The 25,390-nt window shown below is 44.6% G+C and overlaps 1 protein-coding gene across 1 annotated transcript in view; it reads right to left on the reverse strand.

The window, feature by feature from the left end:
• Positions 1 to 1,752: 1,752 nt before the first annotated feature.
• PLPPR5 (phospholipid phosphatase related 5) overlaps positions 1,753 to 25,390 on the reverse strand; it is a 671,585-nt gene continuing 647,947 nt past the window's right edge. The window contains exon 6 of the mRNA XM_078644256.1: positions 1,753 to 2,341. Within this exon, the coding sequence (XP_078500382.1) occupies positions 2,309 to 2,341 (33 nt within the window). The 3' untranslated portion in view covers positions 1,753 to 2,308. The remainder of the gene's footprint in view (positions 2,342 to 25,390) is intronic.

Raw genomic sequence — 25,390 nt, forward strand, 5'->3', positions numbered from 1 at the left:
AGGGGTTGGCGTTGTTTTTTTATTCCGTTGATAAGCATGGCTTGTGTTCCAGGTGAGGAGACTGCAAGTATAGTGGCTTCCATCCCGCAGGCACACTATTAAGCTTGATTCTTAAATATGATGAAAGACAAATGTTTTGTGATGATTGATTGATTGAAATGTGCAATTTTTTCATAAATGGCATCTGATATATTGTGATTGTGAATGTGCTGATGAAGCCAATAAATAGGCTTGTCTCTCAAATTTTAGATCTCTTTCAATGGTTTAATATGAAAGTTTATAGGGTATTGCTGTTTTTGACAGAAGATGGTTTAAGGTAATTCACATCTAATGGTTTAGATTTATCGAGGTCACTTTCTTTAGGGTATGTGATTTGCACCCATGTTATGTTGTGAGTCTTATTGAGGGACGAGGTGTCAATTGGTGCTTTCACCTACCATCTTACATGCATTTTTTGTTTTGTATGCTATTTAGTGATGTGTCCTAGTCTTCATCGAGTGTTTTTATGGAACCATTGATTGAACAATTTGAAACCTGAAAGAAACTGTGATATCCATAGGCTAACAGGCTTGCACCAGAGCTATTATGAGGTAATAAAACCTACCTATGGTATTACCCCTTACCCGAGAGGATCTCTTTGCAATGTAAATTCTCTCAACATGTCGGGCACAGCTGGCACAGTAAGTCACTCCTACTCTCCTTTCAACCGTCCTTCTTACCTTCATTTTCCCCTTTTTCCATAGCACCCAATCATCTTTATTCCTCGCCTATTTTTTCTTACTTTTCTCTCTCGTCTCCAGTTTTCCTCAAACTCTGGGGCACATTACCAAGGGCCTTATCGCAGCTTTAGCGGGAATTTTTCCCGCTAAAGCGGCGATAATTTTATTGCCCTATTACCTAGCTGTTGCTAACACCAGTTAGCGACAGCTAGTAGGAGATAGCGATCATCTTGGGGCCCACTTTGCATGTCAGCGATATTTATCGCTAATGACATGCAAAGTGGACGTGCCAAGATGTTAGCGACTGGAAACAGTCGCTAACATCGCTATCTCCTATTACCTACTTTTGGAAATAATCGCGCTAAGCGCGATTATCTCCAAAAGCTAACGCCTGTCCAGAGCAGTTCTTAGCCATGTTATCCAATGGTAGGTGAATAACATGGCTAAGAGAATTTGCTCGGTAATGCATGAATATCGCTGACTTTATAGCGATATTCATGCATTTCGGCCGATTTTTATCGCTTAGGAGATAAACCTTGATAATTGCAAGGTTTCTAAGCGATAAAAATAGGCGAAGCACGGCGATAAAATTATTGCCTCTAACCAAGCTTAGCGATAATTATTGCTTATTCTTGGTAATATGCCCCTCTGTCCTTTTGGTCCATTTTCAGTATTACTCTTTCCCTATCTCATTTTTTGTACTTGCTCATTTAGCAACCCTTGGCCTACGCCCTTAAGTCCTGTCCTGGTATTCGCTTAGGGAACAGAAGAGAGCCTTGGATAAGTAATCTGAGCTTTAGCATAGCAAACATTTCCAGCCCATTGGCCTCCGTGCAACCACCCATTGTAGCTGTTAAGCTAGGTGTTTCATTTTTCTAAATCGGTAGCCACTGTCTAAAAGGTACCTGTCTCAATGTGCACCTGCGAACTTCCTATTATCAGCCTATTAATGCCTAATTTTTCCGTTCCGGGGAAAATGAACACTCTTTAATGCTAAGTAAATTACCACCGAGTCAGAAAAAGAATCCAAATAAATAAACTTTTAATTATGATACATTACTTATTACAGTAAAAATTGGCGTTTTTATTCAAAAACAGAAGCACCAGTCTTAAATAACAATATAAATTATATTTAAAGTGAATCGTATTAAAATACCGAAGGCAAGAACATAAATCAGTTTGTACATAGTGAGAAATGCTGAAGTTTCATCGATGTCATGCGAACTAAACATCTGAGTCCAGGTGAAGGTGTGTTACGGAATCAAAAAGTGAACCAAACATGACTTGTACAGCTGAACACAAAATTCATTGAAAAGCTCTATTAACCAAAAATAGGAGTTTTACAAATCTGACTAATCCACGTTATTTTACACATGGTCCAGTGGCTCTTGGGGAATGTTAAGAAAACAATTACATTTTTTCATTAAAAAACAACCTTCGAGTGTAGACAATATTTTCAACGCTGAAAAAAGCACTAAGATGGAGCAGAAAAGTTGTTCTTGTAGAATCAATTATCTTTCGGTGGTGTTGTTGAGTGGACAGTGAAGAGGGAAGAGGTCCAGTGCAGAGAGCACACATCCGCTTCGACATCATGTGATTTCTGCAAAGGCGGTGATGTGGTTCTGTAGACACAAAAACAGAAAAAAGACACGTCAGCCTCTGATTGTCAGCTACTGCACTTATCTCTCCACGTGCAAGACGTAGGCCGTTAGTTCAAGTGTAATTGTTTTGTTTACATCGGTATAATCTACTGTGCAGGAGCGTGAATAGAACATTAATTTAATGTAAGACCTTGCATTGATGCCAAAACCTGGCCTTTCCCAGCTGTGAAATATCTGTGTGGCCCAATTCCAAGGGTACAGTTTGCAAAATGTAAACATCTACTCTAGTGTTCCTCCTGCATTTCAAACAGATGTATTTACTGGTTGGTTAGTTAATAAGCATCCTAAGATTACTACCACAAATGCATGACAGTTGCTTATTTCCGGTGCTAATATTTCCCTATACGTGATGATGCAGATTGTCGACAAGTTGGAAAATCCACATCAGTAAATTAAGTCAAATATGAAGCAACCCCTAAATTACACACTCAGATATAAAGTAATGGAGTATTTCTTTCCATGGCTGAGCAGCAATTCACTTACTCCTGTTAGCAATGTGTGTTGTGTCATCTTGTTGCGCAATGCAATGCGGCAGCCATTATGTGAGTAAAGTTTGCAGTGTGTCTATCAATTAAATGCTTCTTTAAAGCTGACGCATTTCACGGGCATCCTGCATTGGCAAATCCAATAGCAGCCACCACCATGGAGTATGAGTGTGGCGGTGGGAGAGGAAGATAAGATTAACAAGGTGGAACGAAGAGGCATGTGGACGAGCAGTAGGACAACATCCGGGGCATCACCAAGGCCACCGTCTGGTCTGTGAAGAAAAGGAGCAAGACATGCACTCCCATCTAATGCTAAACAACACATGAAAGAAAAAAACAAGCAGTTCAAGACGTCAGCAGTGGGAAGACACTCCTTATCCTATCATAAGTAACGAAAAACCAGCTGTGCTTCAAGTGCAGAGAAAAAGAGAATAGGAAGGAAAGCCATCCTATAAAGAGCAGGAAACTTAAATTGACGAGAAAGCGTTGAATCATGAGCAAGGGCTGGCATGGTCTGTGACAGGCAGCTTAAACTGTCTGAAACGAAAGCTCAAAATCTGAGACTAACGTATTCTAAAATAGCAACTTAGTTAAAGAGACAATTCAACTGGTGTCTCACAATGATAAATGTGTTCCTTCACTACACATCAGATTCAAGAATTAAACGCAATCCATAGCTGACTTTAAGGCTGAAAAAACACTTAGGGCCTTATTATGAGTACAGCGGTCCTGAGGGCCGCCATACTTGCAGTGGCAGTCCGACCACAGCCCCGACTGCGGGCCCGCCTGCAGTATTTCGAGTCATACTGCCACAGGACTGCCACCTCCGCCGGGATCCAGGATCCCATGGTGCTGGCGGTGGGGTCAGGGGAAGTAATATCCTGACGGTTCTGATGCCGGCACCACTAAGCATATTGCGACTTGTCTCTCCACCGCCCTTTCCATGGTGGGGTGCCTGCCATGAAAAGATGGTGGAGATAAAGGTAAGGGGGCCCTGACAGGGTTCCTAGCCACATCTGGACATGGGGTGTATCCTCAGAGCACATGTTGTGCCCCCTTACAATCGCACCTTCGTTCCTGCACAATGTGGCATGCATGACATGGTGCATGCCACACCGTGCAGGAATGTGCAGTCAGCACTCTCATGGTAGCAGACTTCATGTTAGGCTCTCCCATGAGCCTAACATACCACAGCTGTGAGACCACTTCCGCACCACGTGCCTGCCCTAGATTAATCTCGGAATCCAGCCGGCAGGTGCACCGCGGCCTTGGTGGTCCTCCTTTGGGCGCAGTAGTGGCGGTCCTACAGGAGGATGGCCAGACTCATAATAAGACCCTTATTCACCCGAAGACTATTGATTTTAAACCTTTTGTGCCCTGAGATTTTCCTTGCATGTTGCAAACGTCTTCTAGTATCCGTGAAGGTTTATGTGTTACATCTTTTTAGAGAAAAATGGACTAAACTTATGCCGTATACATAGTTTACATGATTCCAACAACCAGGACCACAGGGTCTCATATACACATTGAAAGTGTTGGAAAATCCTTTATGTGCAACCGTTCAAAATGCCAATGTTTTCTGTAAGCAATTTGTTGTGCTTTTATGACTTGTCATTAATTAAAAAAGCATTGTATGTAATAAAAATATCCAGTATTCTCCTCTGATGTCAATTTTATAGTATTAAGTAAAGAATATGTTGACAGCATCAATTAACATAATTGTAATACTGAAACACAGAGCTTTAGTACAGATGTTGCCTGTTGTACTCTGTGGCACCCAACCGATTATTTGCCAACCATTGACCCACTGGGAAAGAGGCTGATTATAGATTATAATAGACTAATACCTCCTGTAGTAATTTGTCTGATTGTCTACGACAGAGACGTACATTAAAATCCCCACCCATAATTATCATAGCCTCCAGAAATGTTACCTTCACCTTCTGAAAAGATTGATCGAAATCCTCCACTCATTGATTTATTCTGAAATGCTCTTCTTTATGGATGTGCGTTTATCAACATAAACTCCCTACATTCATTGCTCTTCACCCTTAACTCTACCACTGAAATGTGCACTCCAATGGAAAGGTTAATTATGTTAAACGTTTTTTTATCTACCTTAGTGGAAATTAAAGTCAGCACCCCTGCAGAGACTCTACACTTCCCTCGCTTAATACCTTTACTGTTAATGGCTGCAAAGTCCTCAATGGCTTTGTCATTGTGCAACCAGTCCTCCTGCAGGAACACTAAGTGGTATTAAGGTTGCAAGAGGGCACCGCCCTTCATGCTACATTCAACTAGTTGTACCACTCTTACGTGCCCCAATACTGCATCAATGGGGATAACTGATCCTTTAGGTCATAGCTATGGGTTGACCCTCTACACTCCTCAGTGCGATTGTTTGCTATTACAATTCTCAAATTCTCTGAGGGCTATGGGCCGAACCCATATCCCTGAAGGCTTGACTCTGGTGTTGCCCCTTGTTAGATTTGGGGTCTCTAGTTGGCACAGGTAGATACTTGTGACAAGTAGGGACCCTCTCCTCTAGTCAGGACAAGAGTGTTACACACCTAAAATAACCCCTGCTTACCCTCTAGGTTGCGTGGCGCGAGCAGTCAAGGCTTATTTCATAGGCGTTGTAAGTTAAGCAGTTGTGACCACATACAGTAACCCAGTGACAACACTACAAATGGACACCACGCAGGTTTTATATAAAAAATAAGTAGACTTTATATAGAGTTACCACAAGACCATAAACGACAATAAAACACACTATGGTTACTTTAAGATGGTAGATTTAAGCTTAGTTCAGTTCAGTTCTTAGATGCGACATTCTGCGTCAATGTACCTTGAGTTGCGTTGCGCTTCCACGACAAGCAATGTCGCAGCGATGGTTAATGCCGCAAAGTCAGGTGCAAAGAAATGAAGACTTGAAGATCTTCCAGATGCGGCACGCTTCTCGGGGATGCGAGAAGTCCTCGGTTCGATGCGTGGACTGCAGCGGCGACACCCTTACGATGCGGCGGCAAAGGCTCCAGCGGCGATGCTCTTCTTCACGATGCATGAAGCTTCCACTCGATGCGACAACTACAGTGGCGACATCCAAGATGTCCAAGATGCGACGGCAGCAGCTCCGACGGCAGCGCACTTCTCGAGGATGCGAGGTGCTCTTGGTCGATGCGGTGCAATGCGACAGTTCTAGTGGAGACACCCTCCTGCTTCGGAGTTGCGACGGCAGGCACAGCGAAGGCGACATGCTTCTTCTCGTTGAGTCGCGCTTCCAGCACCTTGTGACACGCAGTTCCTCAGAAGGCCCAAAACAGCAGCAGGCACTTCCACAAGAGCTCTGGGGAGCTGGGGGGTGAAGTCTGTTGTCCCTGAGACTTCAGAAGGAGGCAAGCTCTTTTCCAAGCCCTTTGAGATCCTTCACAAGTTGAAAGCAAAGCACACAAAGTTCCTTTCTCCTTCCTTTGGCAGTAAGGCAACCACTGCAGGCCAATCCCCCAAGCAGCACTTCAGCTTGGGAATAGTCTCTCCACAGTTTCTTCAGGTTCCTCTCCTCAGTAAAGGTTTCTTCTTGTAGTCCAAAGTGATCTAATTTCATGGGATCAGGACCCCAATATTTATACCCAGAAATCCTTTGTTCTCTGAGAGGAGAGGGGCCTTTGATCAGTCCAAACCAGTTCTGAAGCACTCTGTTTACCAGACTTCCTCTTTCCTTTCACAGTGCAGGGCATGCACATCAGACGCTCCACAGGAGGTGGAGCCAGCAGTGTGAAAGGCAAGTACATTCCTGGAGCACTTTGTTTACAGGACTCCTTCTCTTCTTTCAGTGTGCAGGGCAGAGACATCAGCCGCTCCCCGGGGGGTGGAGCCAGCATTGTGGAAGGCAGGCACAGCCCTACACAGAGTTCAGGTGCATTCCTCCCTCCCATCTAGATGCAGATCTCTCTATTCACCACTGGGTGACTCAGCCTGTCTCTTGGAATTCCCCAGCCCTGTCACTCACAGAAACCAGACATAGGAATACACAACCTAGCAGAGACAGGTTCGAATGGTTAGACAAGCAAATATCTACTTTGTAAAAGTGGTATTTGCAAACACAGAATATTAAAATAAACTTTACTACAAGATGTATTTTATTATTCTGAGTTCAGGCATACTAAGCTCGAATTTCTACCATGTTCTCTGAGCCTGTTAGGATTATAAAATGTAACAAGTCCAATAGCCCACTCTGGCCTATGGAGAACAGGTAGCCTTGGAATAGTGAAAAAACGAAAATGGTTGTAATTCACTGTTAGGACATGCCACAAACATCAGGGCTTGTCCTACCTTATACTGACAATGCACCCTGCCCTTGTGCCTACTATAGAGTAGGGGGTTCTCTATAAGACAGGTTACTTCCTTTCTCATACCCTTATCTTTAGGAGACTTACCTCCCTCTCCTCCACAGAATACTAAACTTCTATTATGTTTAGTTACTTGATGTTGTGAAGGCTGGTTCTTCCTGGCTGGCTGTCTTCTGCCTTGGTGTAATGTCTGTTCAGGGCCTGGCACAACAGCCATGCTACTATGAAGGTGGGAAGGGCTTCTCTCCTAAAAATTCTTCAGAGGCTGTCCTATAGTTTCTTTTCATGTTTTCCATGTAGAATCTACGTTTCCAGGAAAAATAATAACCTGAGAATTTGAGCAACCATAAGTGTATTGTCTTTTCCTAACTAGCATCAGGCATGTGGAAATACATGGAGAGATAACAATAGGGGGGAGAGAGAGAGAGAAGTGGATTCAGTCTCCCTAGGCATCATGAATAAACAAAATAGAATCCACAAGGTGGTTATTCAGTGGTCCCTAAAGGATGGGGAGCACACCGTGTTTTTTAAATGCCCCTCACACACCAACAGGCCCCTTGGTGTCATGCTTCATCATCGGGGCCTTCGCACCCCTCTACGGGATGCGGCGTGCTACGACAGAACGACTACGTAGGAGCACTTGGCAGTGAGCTATGTGAGGGTGTGTATTTGCGTGATGTGAGTGAGGTGAGGTGAAAAGGTGAATAAAAAATACCTGGCACTAAGGATAAAAAGAAAATGTTATTCCGTCCCTGGCTGGTATTGGTAAAAAGTGCAAAGACTGGTTGAAAAATACGTGCTAGGGTATATCAACCAACAACAGTGTCAACATGTTTCGGAGCGCAAGACTCCTTCTTCAGGACGAGGATATGCACTATGATCCTCACCTTACTCACATGGAATGTGAAAGTGTTCAAAAAAGTTTTTTATAAAAACAATATGTAATGTACCTATCAATGTTTTAAGTGATGGTATGTTCGTTGCGCCCAATTGGCGTATGAAATATCTGTAAAAGAAAAACATAGTAAAATAAACTAGTCGGATGTCCAGGAACATAATAAACTTGCTAGTCGGATGTCCAGGAAACATGAAAAAAAGGGGAATTCCTATTATAACAATGGTAAGTATGCAGAATTCCACTGTGGATCTGGTACCTTGTGAGAGAAAGACATTTAAGGGGGACATACAATTCTTAACACATTCGCACATACATACATGCAATCTCCCTGGTATAAATGGGAATGAAAAATGAAAAGTTGGTTTTTTGCAGTGGTACAAGCTTACTTAGGTTCAAAATGCGGATGGCCCCATGAGCCTTAGCGTAGTATTGGGGGTATCACTTCTCGTTGCCCAGTCAGCAACCTAAAAGATAGTAAATAGCGGTATTCAGGGAGGTGATTAACAAAGCCAGGTTACTTGTAAGTGAAATTCACCCTCCGTCTCAACTGGCTTTTACTCACGGTGACTGCAGCTGCTTGAATGTAAATCACCCTCCTTTGTGTGACTTATTGAATTCCTCTACCTGTTTTGGAAATTCCATTCTTAGAAGGGGTTTTAAAGTCTTTTAGGAGTATGACAATCAGGATTAGGGTGTAGCTGTAGATAAACCACCTCAGGTAGCTCTACCCGTTCCAGGTTATGTTTCTTGATAGCGTCATGACATTGATCATGTTTTTCTTAAAGAATAGGGAGTGTACAACCCTGCTTTGAGTCTCTTTAGTTGCTAAATACTGCTGGAGATTTCTGGTTTTCCTGTGCTTCGGATTGTTGTGGTTATTACACACACATTTAATAATCAGGTTTTTTTCTTTGGCAGATCATGACATTGTTTACATTGCTGTTCTATGGGTTGGTACCCAGGTGTTTGTTGAACGTTTGGTGGTGTAGGCAACTGTCAATTAAGGAATTGTTTCTGTTTACCACATGGTTACTTATTGAGTACTGTTATATTTTATCAACATTGTAACACAGTCGGCTATTTCAGTGTCATTATTTTCAATTGCCACAACAATTGGTGTTGCTTTATTTTGAAGTTTACATCATTGTAAGTGTTTTAAGGTACAAGTGTTTCATGTTTTTTTATTCAAACCAAAAATTAACTAGCTCGCTTAAAAATAATTCCCGTCAAAATATTTAAAGGTTTTGGTAAAGTTTCTTACATGTACTCCTGAACGTACATTGATACTTTTTCAATCAATCTCTAAAGATTCATATAATACCATTGAAACGGTACTTCATGTGCAGGGTTTCAAACATTCTACTGGAAATGCCACGTGACATCTCCTGCGGACTTTTATTCTCCAGCTGTAGAAATCTGCATGCGTATATTTCAGCACAGGATGAGTGGACCCTGCTGTACAAATGCACTTTTATTTCTCCTTCTTCTCTGCTGGGAAACATATTTCCCCAGGAACAAAGTCCTTTCATTAAACTCCTTTAAATGTGGGCTCATCTGTTCCTCTCCCCCTATCTGAAGGGGAGTCACACCAGCCAGAAATTTTATGTAATATTCTTATCATTTCAAGAACGGGGAAAAATTGCAGTTTGAGAATGCCTTCACAAACGTACAAGGAAAGCCAAGCCTTGTAACACTCACTTCCCAACTGGATATCCCATTGTGGATTGTACTGCACTTGTGCCTTAATATATGTTGGCTTCCCAGGAATCCTTTTTTGAATTTCCGGCAGGAGTCAATGCAGTATTTGAGGCATAAAAGTAAGTTTACAGCCGAAAATTCCTTTATCAATAAGACCAAAAGAGTTAACTTTTGAGAAAAAAGAATGGGGGTCCCACTTCTTTTCTTATCACAAGAGACGGGTTTGTTGCCCATTTCATGAGTGCCAAACCTTCATGCCTATTGAAAACATGTACCTCAGTGTTCTATTCAAAGGCCATGCTCCGCCGTGGCAGTAAATGTATAGAGGCTAGGCCCAAAGCTGACCGTGCAAATAAGTCACGCATACACACAGTAGTGGGGTGGCAATAACAAACTCGTTAACGCACGAGTTCCTTTAATTAAATGGTCACGTCCCTAGGTCACATGCGTGATTATCGGGGGAGTTGCAGAAACACCCCTCTCGTGGGTGACCACATGAGCCTGACTCATCAGGGCCCAGGTAACACTCCCATACTCTCAGCCATGAAATCCATTAAGGCTGCTCTTGGCAAATCACACCAGCTCTGCAAGTCAGAGCCCTCGTCATTGTGTGCTATTGCCTCCGAAACCCGGGCACAGGTTAGTTCATTACTTTGAGCACATATATTTGACAAACTAGAGCGGCACGGGGTTACATTTGTATAAGACCCGAGCTTGAAACATTGAACCATCTGTGCTGAAGAATTTTCAACAATAGGAAAAGTGAGATACTCAGAATAAGGAAGGCTGCACAGATAAGACTGTTTAGGAAACTGCTGCTTCATGCTTTTATTGTGGAAACTTTGGTAACATGAGGGCACAATAACTAAAATGAAGCAGAGCGCTCTTTTTAAAAAATAGTCGGGGTACTCGTTTTAAGAGTTACTCAAACAGAGGGCTAGCATACCCAACACATCCTTTTTAAAAGATGTTCAGAACGTTTTAAAATCCTTACAGCAGTTATGTGTTCAAGCAGAAAAATGAGAAATGATCCCCAAAGACCAGAAACAGACACCATGATCGTGCTAAAACGTACAATCCCTGATGAATACAGGGAGCGTTTTAACAACTAAATGTGGGTCAAAAAACCATCACTGGACATTTGTAAGAGAAATAGTAGCTTGGAGAGGGTAGAAACAATCCTTCATCTACAATCACTAAGCTGCCTCGGAACCATCTTTGGTTCGTTTCATTGCACAAATGTCACTTCTAAATTTCCAGATTAATAGGTACACTTAAAAAACAACTGTGAGCTCGGAATTTGATTCTGTTGAGGTGGACCTATACTTTCCAGCTGTCCTGTCTTGAAAACTGAAAATGGAAAACTGGTTTCTGTTCCTCAAAGCTATTCAAAAAAAGTACACTGTTCTTCTTCAAATTGGAATAGCATCAATCCAAGCCTTTGCACTCCATACATAGATATATGAGGTTAACGCACTGACGCAATCTAGGTCGATATTTTTAGAATGCTTTAATTTTTTGCTCTGTACATAAACCCTTGGGCCTTTCAGTAACTGTGTAGGTATGTCCATGGTGTAGGATGTACATCTTAGAGCTCCCGGTTCCCTCGGTGTTCCGAGGCCTTTAAATATTCTAATTTTCACCTGCATGTTGCCCTGGCTGTGGAGAGATTGACCCCCGTGACCTGGTAAAGGGAGGACTTGGCGTCCGCTGGCCCCCAACCTTGATCGGGTTGCAACAAAAGCAAGTACCCGCGACTGAAGAAGCCAGCAAAATGGTCCCCCCCAGCAGCAATTCCACTGCAGCACACAGGAGCAAGTAGCAGTGGCTAGGGGTGTCTAGCGGCGACCAAAGCCTTTGCTCTGGCCCTGGGGCCACCTGGGCAGCTCACGGCCCCCTGTCCCCCCACATAGGAGTCAGAAGATTGCTGGTGGGCTCAAGACCAAGGGTTCACCAGCTACCCTTCCTCGCCTGGGAAGGCAACATGGTCCTGGGAATGGACGCAGCCAGGCTGAAGACCACAAGTGCCACTCAGGCCACAGAAATGAGGGGAGACTGGATTCAGTCCATGCTGGTCAGGAGGCAGCTGGGGTAACAAATAGGTGGTGAGTGGTGTTGACAGGAAATCTGATGGCCGCTGGGATTCTGCAGGCGACACGGGAGGCCATAAGGCCGGCTGGGGACCTGCTGTGATGGGGGATGAGGGGAGGCAGCCATGAGGGTGTGCAGTAGTACATGGAGGTGCCGGGGTGTCACTGAGACGGTGGGGGGGTTCCCCCATGTGGAAGAAGGAAAGGGGCGTGTATACTGCCCAGGGGACTATGTGGACTACTGTGAGGTGCTGCCTGTGGCATCTGTCACTGCGGTGGATGACCCTCACAAGGTGGGAACAAGGAAAGAGGTACCATGAGAGGGGACATGCTGGGTGCGGGGAAGTGAGACACAGCTGCGGTGACTGGCCTTGCAGGTGTGCAGACTGTCTTGGCAGAGGCGGTGGAATCCTTTTCCCCCTTATATAAGAGGACTCCTTTCATTCCTTATGGGCCTCTGGGTAGCGGGTTCATCATCTTAATTAGTAAAAGCACCACACAAACAGAGGGAGAGTGGAGAGTGTTAGTCACGAACATGATACGCTCCCAACAGTCGAAGGAGGCCCACTTGGACATAGGGGCCCGTGGCTCAGGGAAGGAAGAATTTGGGAAGCCAGATGATGGGACATCGTTGTCAGCACATATGGCCACCATCTTACAAGCCATTAAAGATACGAAATTATGAATGGAGACACAAATAGCAGCAGTGGTGATTGAGTTGGGGCTCCTGAGAGATGATCACAGGAAACTGATTGACCAGGTGAAAGAATCCGAGGACCATCTAGGCACCACTGTGTCACAAGTGCAAGAACTTACCAGGAAGTGCACGGACATGGCTGAGGAGATTAAACAGATAACAAATAGACTGAAAGATGCAGGAGGAATGTCCTGTTCGAATTGTAGGGATGGCAAAGAAAACAAAGACACCGAATGATAAGCTCTTTGTAGAGGAGTAACTGGACAAAACTGTTTTAAGTCGTCCCGGTTCATTTTCTTGGAGCGGGCACATAGAGTTCCGTCCTACCCGCCACTGCCAGGGTCACCCCTATAGCCTATTAGTGTGCGACTCATAAACTTCAGGGACATGGACGTTAATCTCCAGGCTGCAAGAAAACATGGGCCCTGGTCTATAGAAGGCCATGAAGTACATTTATACCCAGACTATTCGATTCAGGTTTAAAGACAGTGAGGTATGTTTTTGCCTGTAAAAAGAGTGTTGAGACAAAAATGACTCTGATACTCACTCCTCTAACCAGCCAAGCTGAGGGTGGAACACTAGGCGAAGGCTCATTTCTTCCTAGCTGTGCAGGATGCGTGGGTCCTGGCTTGAACACCAAGGGCTGTGGTCAGGCCGACCACCGGTGGACGAGGGGGATGGAGGATGGAGAACTGAACAGTGGAGGTGGAGGAGCACCAAGGGGGCGGGTAATGACTCTCCAATGAAGGTTGAAATGAAGGCAACACAGGAACAAATGGTCAAGGAGCTGCAGCAATTAGGTTAGACAATCTCCGGCCCATCTCCCTTCTTCCATATTTGGCCAAAGTGGCAGAGAAGGTGGCCAATCGCCAACTTATGACTTTTGTGGAGGAAGCCAACCTTCTTCATCCCACCCAGTTTGGTTTTCGTGCACGTCACTCTACGGAGTCTGCGATGCTCCTGGCCACCGAAACCATTAGGCAAGGGGTAGAAGAGGGGCATACCATGGCTCTTGTCTTACTCGACCTAAGTGCCGCATTCGACACTGTAGCACACTCCACCTTGCTACAGTGTCTTAACAATGGTGGTGTGAAGGGGATGGCACTCAGTTGGATGCAGTCCTTTCTGACTGAGAGGGGTTTTCAGGTTAGACAGGGAGAACACTACTCTCGTGTGTTCAATCTCGATCAAGGGGTCCCTCAGGGCTCGGCCCTCAGCCCCACCCTGTTTAACCTTTACGCCTCCCCTGTAGCCACCATTGTTGAAAGGTACGGCATCCAACTGGTATCATATGCCGACGACACACAACTGGTCATCTCTCTATCGCGGGCACCCGAAACTGCGGCACTCAACTTCAGTGCTTGCATGCAGGAGCTTGCCTCCTGGATGTCTAACAACTGCCTGAAGTTGAACGGCTCCAAAACGGAAGTGCTTGTGGTGGGGGGGGGGGGCTCGTCTGTGTGGACCTCGGCATGGTGGCCGGACTGCCTTGGCCCAATTCCCGTACCGGGTCAACAGGCTAAAAATCTTGGGGTTCTATTCGATTCTGACCTGTCTTTTATCCCTCAAGTAAACAGGGTGGTTGGAATGTGTTTCGGGATACTTAAGAGCCTACGCAAAGTTCTTGATCTGCTTCCAGTTGGTGCCAGACAAACGCTTGTGCATGCCTTGGTCACATCGAGACTTGATTATGCCAACCTACTATACCTGGGTAACACGGCCAAAAGTCTCAATCGTCTCCAGGTACTGCAAAATGCCACAGCCCGCCTGGTGCTGAGGCTTCCCAGGAGAGCACCCTCCAAAGCTGCGCTAAGGTCCCTTCACTGGCTTCCAATCCGTGAAAGGATTACCTTCAAAACTTTATGCATGTGCCATCGCATCTTTGGAGGTAGAGCACCCAGCCCTTTCAACAGCCTCATCACCCCCTATAGACCAGAGCGGATGCTTAGATCCTCTGGCACGGGTCTGGCTGTTGTATCCAAAATCCATAAAGCTCGGATGGGGGGCAGATCATTTAGGCTCCTTGCAGCCAAGAATTGGAATATGCTACCCACCGAATTACGTCTCGAACCCTCCGAGACCAAATTCCGTAGAGCCCTCAAAACTCATCTCTTCCGCCTAGCACTGCTGTAAACTCATGTCTTCTCACTTGTCTACTCTCAGCGTGGGGACACGCCGGTGCGCGTAACCATGCGCTTTATAAAACTCCTAATAAATAATAATAAAATAAATACAATACACAAATGTTCTCACCGCAAACAGGTGTAGAGCCTCGCTTATGAGGGGGGTGGCAGCGGATCGGAGCATACAGAAACCGAGCATGAGATGGAGAATGACCAGGTGCCACTGGTGCCACTCATGACTTTGGACAAATTGGGGTGGCATGGATCATGATGGAGGGCAGGGTCTGGTAAGGAGGCAGAAGGCCTTGGAAGAGAGGACCCGGGAAATAACTTGTACATGGCTCTCAGGAAGGAGACTATAAGTTGAGGGACATTATTGTGGGAAATGCAGCACATGGGAGGCAGACAGCCAAGCCCCAGCGAGGATTGCAGGAGTTAGTTATAATGTTTACGTTTGAGATCCACACATATCGTAATTGGGGCAGTGGTTAGTTCTGAAAACACTGCACGGTGAGGTAGGATGGGGTTAGGTTATGGGAAGTTTACGGCAACAAACACACCCATGATCGAAGAGATTGGTCACAACTGCCTCCTAGGGGTAGTAACGCTACACAGTGGAAGGGTTGTTTGTTTCCACCATGACACACACACACTCATTGACGTTAACATCATGGAATGTGAATGGCCTGGGGGATAATGTTAAATGGAGTCTGGTGCAGAAGGGCCTAATAGAATCAAACCAGATATTGTGTACCTGCATAAGGCACAGCTCACTAACATGCAACACTGCATAATGGGACAAGGGACGTATAGATTGATGGCATATGCTCAATATAGGTCCTGCTCTAGAAGGGTAATGATATTGATAAGGAAAACTCTCGCATTCCACATGAAACACACCTGGGCAGATACATTGGGATGGCCACATTACGGAAAGTGAGCAATATACTGCTTGGAACCTGGGTCTAATTCTGCTGGGCAGAGACTTCAACCTGGTGTTAGACAATGGCCTTGATAGGATGAGTGCAAAGGTGGAGGGGGACTCAACCAGAGGGAAACAAATTGGCTTCATGAAGGCGTTAGGCTTGAGTGATGTGTAGCGAGCCCTATATTCCTCGGAGATAGGTTACTCTTGTTAATCCTTGGCGCATAATATGGATTCACAGATTGCCTATCTCTTCACCACGGGGGACTCATATAATAGATTTAGAGAGGAAATGTACCTGGCCAGGAGTCTTATCGAACACTCCCTCCTACTGGCGACATTTACCACTACAGCATCGAAATCTAAAGGGTCCTGGAAAATGGAATACTGGCGTCTGGAAAATAAGCAGGAAGTTAAGCGATTAAATAGGATGATTAAGTATTACTATATGGAAAAAATGCGACCTCAGTGGGGAGCCTAGTGGTAGTGTGGGAAGGGTATAAAGCCACGATTAGAGGTATCATCATTACTGCGTAAATAGGGGACAGAAGGATGAGACTGTCCAGGCTATCCACACTGGAAGAAGAATGAAGCAACTTTGAGCGAGACAATGCAGACATCCCAAGACAGGCATGAAACTTAAAAGGGCAGAGTACCAATCGGTTGCTAAGCACAAGACAAGATTGCTCTATTTAGCAAAACAAAAACGCATATATATATATATATAGGGGTGAACAAAATGGGTAAACTGTTAGCATGGCTGGGGAGTAGGGAGAGGGAAAGAATGGTTATGAGAGAAGTGTACACAGAATATGAAGAACTAGTGAGAGGTAAAGGCAGGGTTGCAGAAGAGTTCGACAGGTACCCAGAGTCCTTTTGTGCCTCCCATTTGTGTGCCTCACGGCGTGTGGTGCTAGACTTCGTAAATGACTGCTATTTAAGACAGTAAGGATGGTACAATGTGGTAGTTCTAGAAAAGGATATTATGGCCGACGAGATTTCCACAGAGATGATCCAAAGGCAATCCAGTAAGGCCATGGACTGAATGGCTTCCCGATTGAGCTGTTATAAAAACTAAAAGGCAGGGTGGTGGCTCCACTCCACATGGCATATAAAACGGCGTATCACAATGGAAAGCTACCAAACGATATGTGCGCTGGAACAGTTATACTGATCCCAAAGAAAGGCAAGCCCGCAGACAGGCATGCATCATATAGGCCCATATCACCACTGAATTCTGATATGAAAATACTGGCAAAGCTATTAGAGAATAGACTGAAGGGTGTCATGCAGGAGCTGGTACACCCAGATCAAAACAGGTTTTTGCTGGGCCGATCCAGTAAGGTAAACTTAAGAAGAATGCATAATAACCTGCGTTTGTCTGTCACTAATCAATAGGGAAAATGATTGTTTCCTTGGATGCAAACAAGGCTTTGGAGTCAGTTGAATGGACCTACATCTTCTGGTTACAGACCAAAATTGGATCTGGCTCCAAATTTCCTAAAAGGGTTAGGCTGCTAAATGACCAACCTAAGGTGAGAGTGAGAGTGAATGGCCACATGTTGAGGGAATTCAACATATATTGGGGCACTAGGCAAGGTTGCCCACTTTCACCAATGCTGTTTGCGCTGACTATAGTGGTTCTGGCGGCCTGGATACGCGCGGATGTACAGGTGTGGGGATGGCCCAGAGTTGGGGGTGAAGACAAAATCATCTCACTATACGCAGATGATATTGTTCTATATTTGACTAACACCAGCCAGTCCCCGAACAGACTGGGAGAGATATTCTGCATATGTAGGGATCACTTAGGATTTGCAGTTCACTGGGAAAAAACATTGTTGTTCCTGCTGCGGGGGTATCGGTAGGAAGGTACACTTCCCCTACCATTAAGGGTAAAGGCAGTCCAATTCAGATACCTGGGGCTCAGAATAACCCACACTCTAACTTTATTCTATGAGACCAACCTTGAACACCAACATAGGAAGTTAGAAGAGGAAGTGAAGTATTGGCAATCGCTGCCTATCTTATTTCTGGGGAAGGTGGCAATGTTCAAGATGGTAGCGCTCCAGAGATTTGTATATAGTCTCCAAAATAGCCTCTACACGATTCTGGAGGGATTTTTTAAGAGACTAGACTCAATGGTTCAGTCTTTGCGCTGGGTGGGAGGACAACCCTAGAGAGCCTTGAGGGTACTGAAACGGTCCAAATATGAGGGGGTATTGCCCTGCCCAACATATGAAAATACTATGAGGTGGCGCAAGTGAGTGTGGTAAATGACTGGATGGACGTAGACTGGGAAGACCCATCATTCAGACATGATAGGGCGGAAATGGGTAGGAAGAGTTACTGAAACGCACCATATGAAGGTACGTGACGGTAGTGGGTATTTGGAAAACTCTGACTAAGGAAATTTGGTAGTGACACTGATTGACTCCCAAAACACCACTATGGGAGGGGTGCAGACTTAGGCCAGTGACAGTGCTGCAGGGGTTTTCGGGCTGCGACGCAATTAGCTTATCTACCATGGCAAATGTATGGGATGTAACTGGAGTGGGTCCCTTCTCCCACCTACGGCAAGAGTACTAAATGTCTGAAAAACAGTGGCTGAATTATGCATGGCTGCACCACACTTTTAGAGGCTGTGTACCTCTAGAGGAGGAAACACAAGAGAACTCATTTCTGGACACTAGGCTATCAGACGGTGGGTGGATAAGAAACTGATTTCACTGATATACAGTACATTAATGAGGATACCCAGCCCACCCCACATGCTTGCAAGGTAAATGGGTTCGAGACCTGGGAGTCCTGGAGAAGAAAGATTGGTAGGAGGTGCTGGAATTTCCAGGAAATGTAGCAATAAAGGCCATCTTTAGTTGAGCCAGATAAAAATATTACATAGGGTATACTACATGCACAATTTCTACACAAGATGGAATGAATAGATAGTGCGGACAGCCTTAAGGGATGTCATTTGGAGGGCACATTCTGGCACACACTATGGAGCAACTCCCACATTGAAACATACTGGGAGGCAATAGCCACATCACAGGAAGAAGCAAAAGTGGTCCAGTTGGGACTGATGCTAAAACTGGTATCCTGGGGGCACGGGACCCAACTGATCACACATGGTACCAAAAACTCCTGACAAATATGGGAAGCATGGTGGCAAAACGTGATATTATGCAAAGGTGGAGCTCAGGGACTCACCCAAATACAGTAATTGGCAAACACAGATGGATTTTTGTAAGGTGTAATTCTGCCGATAACACTGAGTGTAGTGTAGCACTTCAGTAAACACTGAGGGGAGAGCAAATTGTGGACTGCAATGTACCATGATGCAAAGGAGCTAACTTTTCTGGGATGTGATGCTTTATTGGGCCACACACTTTTCCCTGCCCAAACTGATTTTCATGACCTCCTCTACGATTTATCTACATTCCCGTTGTTCATTTATTTAAAAATTGCATTCCAACCCATTTATTACACTTCATCTGGCCCATGCCGGAGATTCCAGCCCGGGAGAGGAGATTACGGCCCAAGCCGCAGAGTATGGCTTGAGCCAGAGAGTACGGCCCGACTGCGGATGGAAAAATATGACTCGTAAACAACCTCTGTGAATACCAAAGTTGTAAAATTTGACTTTTGTCTCAGATTGCCTTTGTGAATCAGGCTCATAGTGCATACAGTGCAAATTGTTTGGTCTTACAGGAGGGCAGCAATCAGCGACTAAAACCCATTGAATCTAGCATTTCAGAAAAGTGGTAACAGATCGTGCACTCAATGGTCATTTTCTTGATGTTATCTTTGGAAAAAATATTAGCATCTTCATCCAAATGATTACACCCATATTCTAATTTCTTGTTCAACTTCCAGTTGTATGGGCAGACAAATTCCTCCACACTACACCTGCACCTAAAGTAAAGATGATCAAACTATCTTGAAGTAATAATTCAAATAATTTAAAAAGAAACATCCCTGAACCCAAGTAAGCTTGATAAACATTAGGGGGTCGATTCCGATTCGGGAAAAAAATCGTCCATACGATTCTTTTCCGGAGCCCTCTCCGTACAAATCGTGAACATGCCGTACGAACCGACGAATACGATCCGGACCGGGGGATGAGGACGCAATTCGTACGGTCCACATCATGTAAGGGCGATTCGTACGGAAAAGCACACATTCACATACACACCGGACGGTGCGTACACCCCATGATCACAGGGGTACGGTGCGTACCCCTGCGATCGTGGGGTGTACGTACCGTACTTATATCAAAAAGGAGGGAAGAGGATTCACCGTCCATTCGGTTCCCCTGGTTCAATGCTAGGTTAATCAAAAAAGGGAATGGACACTGGTATCTACTTAACCATTGGTCAAGTATTGACAACCCTCATAGAACACCTGGTCTAGATCGTTGCGGTATATCTTTTTTCCGCCCCGCCAGGGATCTTGGCATAGTCATAGGGTTGTCAAATAACGTGCGGTATGCCTGCCTCACCCGAGGCTACCTCTGGTTCAGGTAGAAGTGTCCAGAAATCAAAAGAGGAAAAAAGGGGGGATTTTTCTCTAAAAACAGTGTGTCACCTTCGTAGTTTTTAATAAAAATAGGTTGACACTGTGTTAAAAGTTAGCGATATATAAGGTATAATTGGGTTACTTGATTACCATATATCAATCAGTATATGGGGGTGTCGACATGTTTCAGCTCTTGTGGCCCAGCCGGGTCTAGCGAGCTTTCGTCAGGACAGTAGACAAACAAACAACATATAAAGGTACTCACACAGTTAGTGTTGGGTCCTAATTAGCTTATTGAGCTGAAATGTTACCTATAATGGGGACACAAAATACCACATTGAAAGTATACAGTATAGGTGATTAGGCATTTTCCTGTTAAGTAAAAAGCACAAACTAGAATTACTAGTAAAAAGAAGAATGGTATATATCTAATTTAGAGTACATACAATTACGCAAGATAGGAAGGTAGGAAGGAAATGGAGTAAGGTTTCAGCAAGGGGTGTCGCTTTTAAGGTTAAGAGTCGGTAATTTATAACTTGAAAGCCCCTGCGCATTGTTGTTTATATGCGTGGAAGCCATTGGGTAATGTATGTTACAGCATTGTCTAGTCGCATTCAATTCTAAAAGTAAAAACATGAAAGACCCTTCGCATTGCTGTTCACATGCGCGGAAGCGATTGATAAAATATGGCCACTGATAGCTCGAACGTTGTCTCCTCGCTTTAATTTCTTAAAGTTGAAACAATAAAGCCCCAGCGCATTACTGTTTACATGCGCGGTAGCCTTAGGGCAAATGTGAAGGCACCGTTTGTATATGGGCAGCGTTAGTTGTAAATGACATGCTTCCCACCGGTACGCTGATTTTAAAGTGCGCGCTAAAGCAAATACGCCGACATACAACCACACACCACAACAGTGCTACATAAAAGTACCTTAATAGGTTTAGTTTGTCAGCATCAGCAGGAGTGCGGAGTCGCTGTACGCGGTCCTTGCTATGAAATATACACACAATTAGGCAAAGGTTGCTATGCACTCTTACCAGTTTTCCGACGTGTTTGAAGAGAGATCTCTTACCCGCATGGACCGGCTTGCAGTCCTTGTGCTGACTCCGCTCCTGGTTACGGGCGGGGCTCAACATCCGGGTTTAAGACTGGTGTCTCTGACACTGAAAAGGGACTAAGAGAATTCATCTAAACACCAACTACAAGATGGCTGCCAATCAGTCTTACCTTGTAGTCACATTCTCAGTATGAAAACTAGATGGAATGTTGGTAAAGAGTGTTACTGGTTACCGTTACCTCTAATGAATGCCAAGTAATCATAGTTCATTACCCCCAAATTTCATAAGAACGAATACAGATACCGGTATTCATCTGGTTTGTTAATGTATGGTATTCAATGTTGATCTCAAAGGGTGCCACTTAATTGAACTGGTTCCAAGGAACATTGTCATTCATTCCCCGTACATGGGTGCCAAGGCGGTCCACCCATCTTTGCTCCTTTTCAAACAAAACTTGCTCGGCGTTGTCATTCTTGTTCTTTAACATCTCTATTACTGTCCAGCGTAGGTCCTCGCAGGAATGACCTGCTTCCACAAAATGTGTACAAAGCTTGGTGTTGTTTTTCTTTGTCCTGACATTACTCCTGTGTTCACCAATTCTCAACTTGATTTTTCTACAGGTCATGCCTATATATTGGCGTTCACAGGGGCAAGTGACCATGTAGATTACGTGTGTTGAATTACAATTGGTGTGTTGCCTTTGAGTCCATTTCAGGGTAGATGTCAGTTGTAGAGTCTTTGTGGGTTTTGTTAGTTTGCATACTCCACATGTGCCACACGGATAGTGTCCTACTATCGGTTCCATTCTGATGTCTCTGATCACAGGAATAGTCTGTTTTTTCTGTGGTCTTGTATGGACCAGGACATCTCTGATATTTTTTGTTCTTTTATTGGCAAATCTGGGTTTCGGCCAGTTCAATTGTCCAGATGTAATTATTTGCCAATTTTTTCTGATAAGCTTTTGTACATCGTTGGTAGCTGGACAGTAAGTGGTTACGCACATTACCAGATCTTTTATCGGTTCCTTTTCATTGATTTGCAAGAGGCAATCACGTGGTTGATTTTTAGCCCTTTTCATACATTTCTTGATCACGGTGGTGGTGTAGTTTCTCTTTTGTAGTTTCAGACTCAATTCCTGTGCCTGTATTGCGTAATCGCTGTTCTTGCTACAGTTCCTTTTGTGGCGAAGGAATTGGCTGAATGGGAGGTTATCTCGCAAAGGTCGATAGGAAAGCAAGCTGTTCTTTGCCGTTGGCTTTGTAAAGGTTCTAGTCTCCAATTTTCCTTTTTCATGGAAAATGGGATCTAACCAGCGATTACGCCGAAACCCAGATTTGCCAATAAAAGAACAAAAAATATCAGAGATGTCCTGGTCCATACAAGACCACAGAAAAAACAGACTATTCCTGTGATCAGAGACATCAGAATGGAACCGATAGTAGGACACTATCCGTGTGGCACATGTGGAGTATGCAAACTAACAAAACCCAAAAAGACTCTACAACTGACATCTACCCTGAAATGGACTCAAAGGCAACACACCAATTGTAATTCAACACACGTAATCTACATGGTCACTTGCCCCTGTGAACGCCAATATATAGGCATGACCTGTAGAAAAATCAAGTTGAGAATTGGTGAACACAGGAGTAATGTCAGGACAAAGAAAAACAACACCAAGCTTTGTACACATTTTGTGGAAGCAGGTCATTCCTGCGAGGACCTACGCTGGACAGTAATAGAGATGTTAAAGAACAAGAATGACAACGCCGAGCAAGTTTTGTTTGAAAAGGAGCAAAGATGGGTGGACCGCCTTGGCACCCATGTACGGGGAATGAATGACAATGTTCCTTGGAACCAGTTCAATTAAGTGGCACCCTTTGAGATCAACATTGAATACCATACATTAACAAACCAGATGAATACCGGTATCTGTATTCGTTCTTATGAAATTTGGGGGTAATGAACTATGATTACTTGGCATTCATTAGAGGTAACGGTAACCAGTAACACTCTTTACCAACATTCCATCTAGTTTTCATACTGAGAATGTGACTACAAGGTAAGACTGATTGGCAGCCATCTTGTAGTTGGTGTTTAGATGAATTCTCTTAGTCCCTTTTCAGTGTCAGAGACACCAGTCTTAAACCCGGATGTTGAGCCCCGCCCGTAACCAGGAGCGGAGTCAGCACAAGGACTGCAAGCCGGTCCATGCGGGTAAGAGATCTCTCTTCAAACACGTCGGAAAACTGGTAAGAGTGCATAGCAACCTTTGCCTAATTGTGTGTATATTTCATAGCAAGGACCGCGTACAGCGACTCCGCACTCCTGCTGATGCTGACAAACTAAACCTATTAAGGTACTTTTATGTAGCACTGTTGTGGTGTGTGGTTGTATGTCGGCGTATTTGCTTTAGCGCGCACTTTAAAATCAGCGTACCGGTGGGAAGCATGTCATTTACAACTAACGCTGCCCATATACAAACGGTGCCTTCACATTTGCCCTAAGGCTACCGCGCATGTAAACAGTAATGCGCTGGGGCTTTATTGTTTCAACTTTAAGAAATTAAAGCGAGGAGACAACGTTCGAGCTATCAGTGGCCATATTTTATCAATCGCTTCCGCGCATGTGAACAGCAATGCGAAGGGTCTTTCATGTTTTTACTTTTAGAATTGAATGCGACTAGACAATGCTGTAACATACATTACCCAATGGCTTCCACGCATATAAACAACAATGCGCAGGGGCTTTCAAGTTATAAATTACCGACTCTTAACCTTAAAAGCGACACCCCTTGCTGAAACCTTACTCCATTTCCTTCCTACCTTCCTATCTTGCGTAATTGTATGTACTCTAAATTAGATATATACCATTCTTCTTTTTACTAGTAATTCTAGTTTGTGCTTTTTACTTAACAGGAAAATGCCTAATCACCTATACTGTATACTTTCAATGTGGTATTTTGTGTCCCCATTATAGGTAACATTTCAGCTCAATAAGCTAATTAGGACCCAACACTAACTGTGTGAGTACCTTTATATGTTGTTTGTTTGTCTACTGTCCTGACGAAAGCTCGCTAGACCCGGCTGGGCCACAAGAGCTGAAACATGTCGACACCCCCATATACTGATTGATATATGGTAATCAAGTAACCCGATTATACCTTATATATCGCTAACTTTTAACACAGTGTCAACCTATTTTTATTAAAAACTACGAAGGTGACACACTGTTTTTAGAGAAAAATCCCCCCTTTTTTCCTCTTTTGATTTCTGGACACTTCTACCTGAACCAGAGGTAGCCTCGGGTGAGGCAGGCATACCGCACGTTATTTGACAACCCTATGACTATGCCAAGATCCCTGGCGGGGCGGAAAAAAGATATACCGCAACGATCTAGACCAGGTGTTCTATGAGGGTTGTCAATACTTGACCAATGGTTAAGTAGATACCAGTGTCCATTCCCTTTTTTGATTAACCTAGCAGTGTACGTACCGTACCCCGCGATCGCAGGGTGTACGCACCGTACACCCAGCGAACATGGGGTATGGTGCGTACACCCTGCGTTGCGGGGTACGGTGCATACACCCCATGATCACAGGGGTACGCACAGTATCCCTGCGATCATGGGGTGTACGCACCGTACCGGAGGGGGGGCGTTCCGTACCTTTTTCGAGGCGAACTCTGCTTCTCCGGACGTTTTCGGCTCCCGTGAAAAAAGCGGTGTACGGTGCGTACCCGACACGATTCATACTTGCTGGGTCGGAAAAACCAGCCGCGAACCGTACGGATGTGGCGTACAGCGGGTTCCGAGGGAGATTCGTACGGGGATTTGATTCATATGGACTCTGTCCGATTTGTACGGAGTCCTGCTCCGGGTACGAATCGTACTTCTGTGGTTCTGTAATCCTCAAACCTGACTCCATTTTAGTCTTGCCCTCACATAGGCCTGTGAAGTAGGCCCAACCAACACGTGGCCTGGCCTTCTGAGTTCGTGCATATATTAACTTGGGTTTTTCTGACTCTGAATGAACTGCAGAGAGAGTGACCCTTTTCACCTGAAACCGACCTTTTGCAGAACCAGTTTCACTAGCTAATCGTTGTCTGAAATTGGCAATCACTGTTCAGGACCTCGTTAACCTTTAGTTTCCTTGCACATATCTTATCCT

The sequence above is a fragment of the Lissotriton helveticus genome, chromosome 1_1 (assembly GCF_964261635.1).
Source record: "Lissotriton helveticus chromosome 1_1, aLisHel1.1, whole genome shotgun sequence".
NCBI lineage: Eukaryota > Metazoa > Chordata > Amphibia > Caudata > Salamandridae > Lissotriton > Lissotriton helveticus.